Source organism: Pterocles gutturalis, unplaced genomic scaffold (genome assembly GCF_000699245.1).
Source record: "Pterocles gutturalis isolate BGI_N339 unplaced genomic scaffold, ASM69924v1 scaffold23722, whole genome shotgun sequence".
Lineage (NCBI taxonomy): Eukaryota > Metazoa > Chordata > Aves > Pterocliformes > Pteroclidae > Pterocles > Pterocles gutturalis.
In genome coordinates, this window is record NW_010108505.1 from 7,216 (window position 1) to 9,008 (window position 1,793).

Consider the following 1,793-nt stretch of genomic DNA (forward strand, 5'->3'; position numbering starts at 1 on the left):
GGGGTTGGGTGGGGGCAGGTCCTGCCCAGGAGCGGGGCTGGCACTGGTTCAAGCCGCAATCGCAGAGCAGAACTGGCCTGTCTCTCGTGCAGCGATGGGAGTCCCTGGGGCACAGGCTCTTCACGCTCACACAGCTCTGGCCTCGCTTGCAATTGATTTCTGCCGCCGAAAGTATCCCTGTGTCATTCTGCAGCGGCGAGCAGGGCGGCTTGTGTGCCAGGGACCCTCTGTGCCCCCAGCAACGCTTGGTGTGGCTGCGGAGAGCTGCCGGGGTGTGCATGGGCTGTGTCCCGCTGCAGCTGCTGACTCCCTGTTGTTTCGGCAGGACCAGGACGGAGCCCTCTCCCCTGCAGAGCTGCAGAACTTCTTCAGCGTCTTCCCCTGCGTGCCCTGGGGCCCCGAGCTCTACAACACGGTATGCACCACTGATAAAGGCCTGCTTTCCCTGCATGGATTCCTCTGCCAGTGGACGTAAGCTCAGTCCCTCTCCCCCCGGCCTTTAGCCGTGTCGCTTAGCCCGTGCTGACCGTGTCGGCTTTGCGGTGCGCTCTGTCTCTGCAGGCTCGTGGCTTACCTGGATGTGCGGCACTGCCTGGAGTGCCTGGGCTACCTGGGCTACCCCATCCTCTCGGAGCAGGACTCCCAGACACAAGCCCTCACAGGTACGGCCATGCCCTCCCCTCCCGTTGCGGTTCGGGTCCCCCCTTTCGCTCACCAAGCCTCTGTCCTGCCAGTGACCCGGGAGAAGAGGATTGACCTGGAGAAAGGCCAGACCCAGAGAAACGTTTTCCTGTGCAAGGTGCTGGGAGCCAGGGGTGCAGGCAAGTCTGCCTTCCTGCAGGCCTTCCTCGGCAGGAGCCTCGCGGTGAGTGGCTGCTCCCCTCTCCGCCCGCACTGCATCCCGGCGGAGCAGGAGGCAGAGCCGGCAGGCTGCTGAGCCATCTGCTGCGTGACAGCACCTCCCTGCCCGCGGCCAGGCCCCAGCGTCCCGGCAAAGGGCTTCGCACCCCTCTCCGTACCGGTTGCTGTGGCTCTTGTGTCCTTAATTTTGCGCAAGGCAGCGGGCCCGCTCCCTCTGCTTGTCCCAAGGCGTGGAGGGGCTGTGCCTTCCCAGCAGCCGTGTGTCCCCGAGGCGATGCTGGCTTTCCCTGCTTCTCCATGCACCTAGCCGCACGCTCCGGCTGGCCTTCGATTGTCCATGACACCCCTGGGGCTCGGGGCAGCGTGAAGTGCGCTGCTCATGCTCCCCGCTGTCTGAGACGGTGTTTTTGTCGGTGGCAGGCCCAGAAGGAGAACCCAGGAGAGCCGTCACTCTACGCCATCAACACGGTGCAGGTCAACGGCCAGGAGAAGTACCTGATAGTAAGTCAGGGAGAGGAGGGAATCGCTGCGGGGTCTGTGTCCCCCCAGTATTGCCATCCCGGCACCCCTGGGATGTGGTCACGCCAGCACGGTGTGAGAATCGGCCCATCTCCTCGAGACGGTGCCGTGCCACGCATCCTTTCCTCCGCCCCAGCTGTATGAGGTCAGCACCGACACGAAGTTTGCGAAGCCGTCGGACGCTGCCTGCGATGTCGCCTGCTTCATCTACGACCCGCGCGACCCTAGGTCCTTCAGCTACTGTGCCACGATTTATAAGGTAGCCGGAGGGGACCTGCGGGACTGCAGCCTTTTCGGGGCAGCCCCACATCTCTGGGGGTTCATCTCCCGGGAGTTGGTCCCTTACCCCTCACCGGACCTTCTCCCTCTCTCCGCAGCAACACTACCTGGACAGCCAGATCCCCTGCGTCTTC

General features: G+C 64.0%; 1 protein-coding gene across 1 annotated transcript in view; it reads left to right on the top strand.

The window, feature by feature from the left end:
* The window catches only part of RHOT2 (ras homolog family member T2), a gene marked incomplete at its 5' end in the record, with an annotated part of 9,809 nt that overhangs the window by 6,413 nt on the left and 1,603 nt on the right, over window positions 1-1,793 (top strand). Inside the window, 6 exons of the mRNA XM_010072671.1 lie at window positions 321-471; window positions 562-662; window positions 735-865; window positions 1,282-1,362; window positions 1,517-1,639; window positions 1,758-1,787. Of these exons, the coding sequence (XP_010070973.1) occupies window positions 321-471; window positions 562-662; window positions 735-865; window positions 1,282-1,362; window positions 1,517-1,639; window positions 1,758-1,787 (617 nt within the window). The remainder of the gene's footprint in view (window positions 1-320; window positions 472-561; window positions 663-734; window positions 866-1,281; window positions 1,363-1,516; window positions 1,640-1,757; window positions 1,788-1,793) is intronic.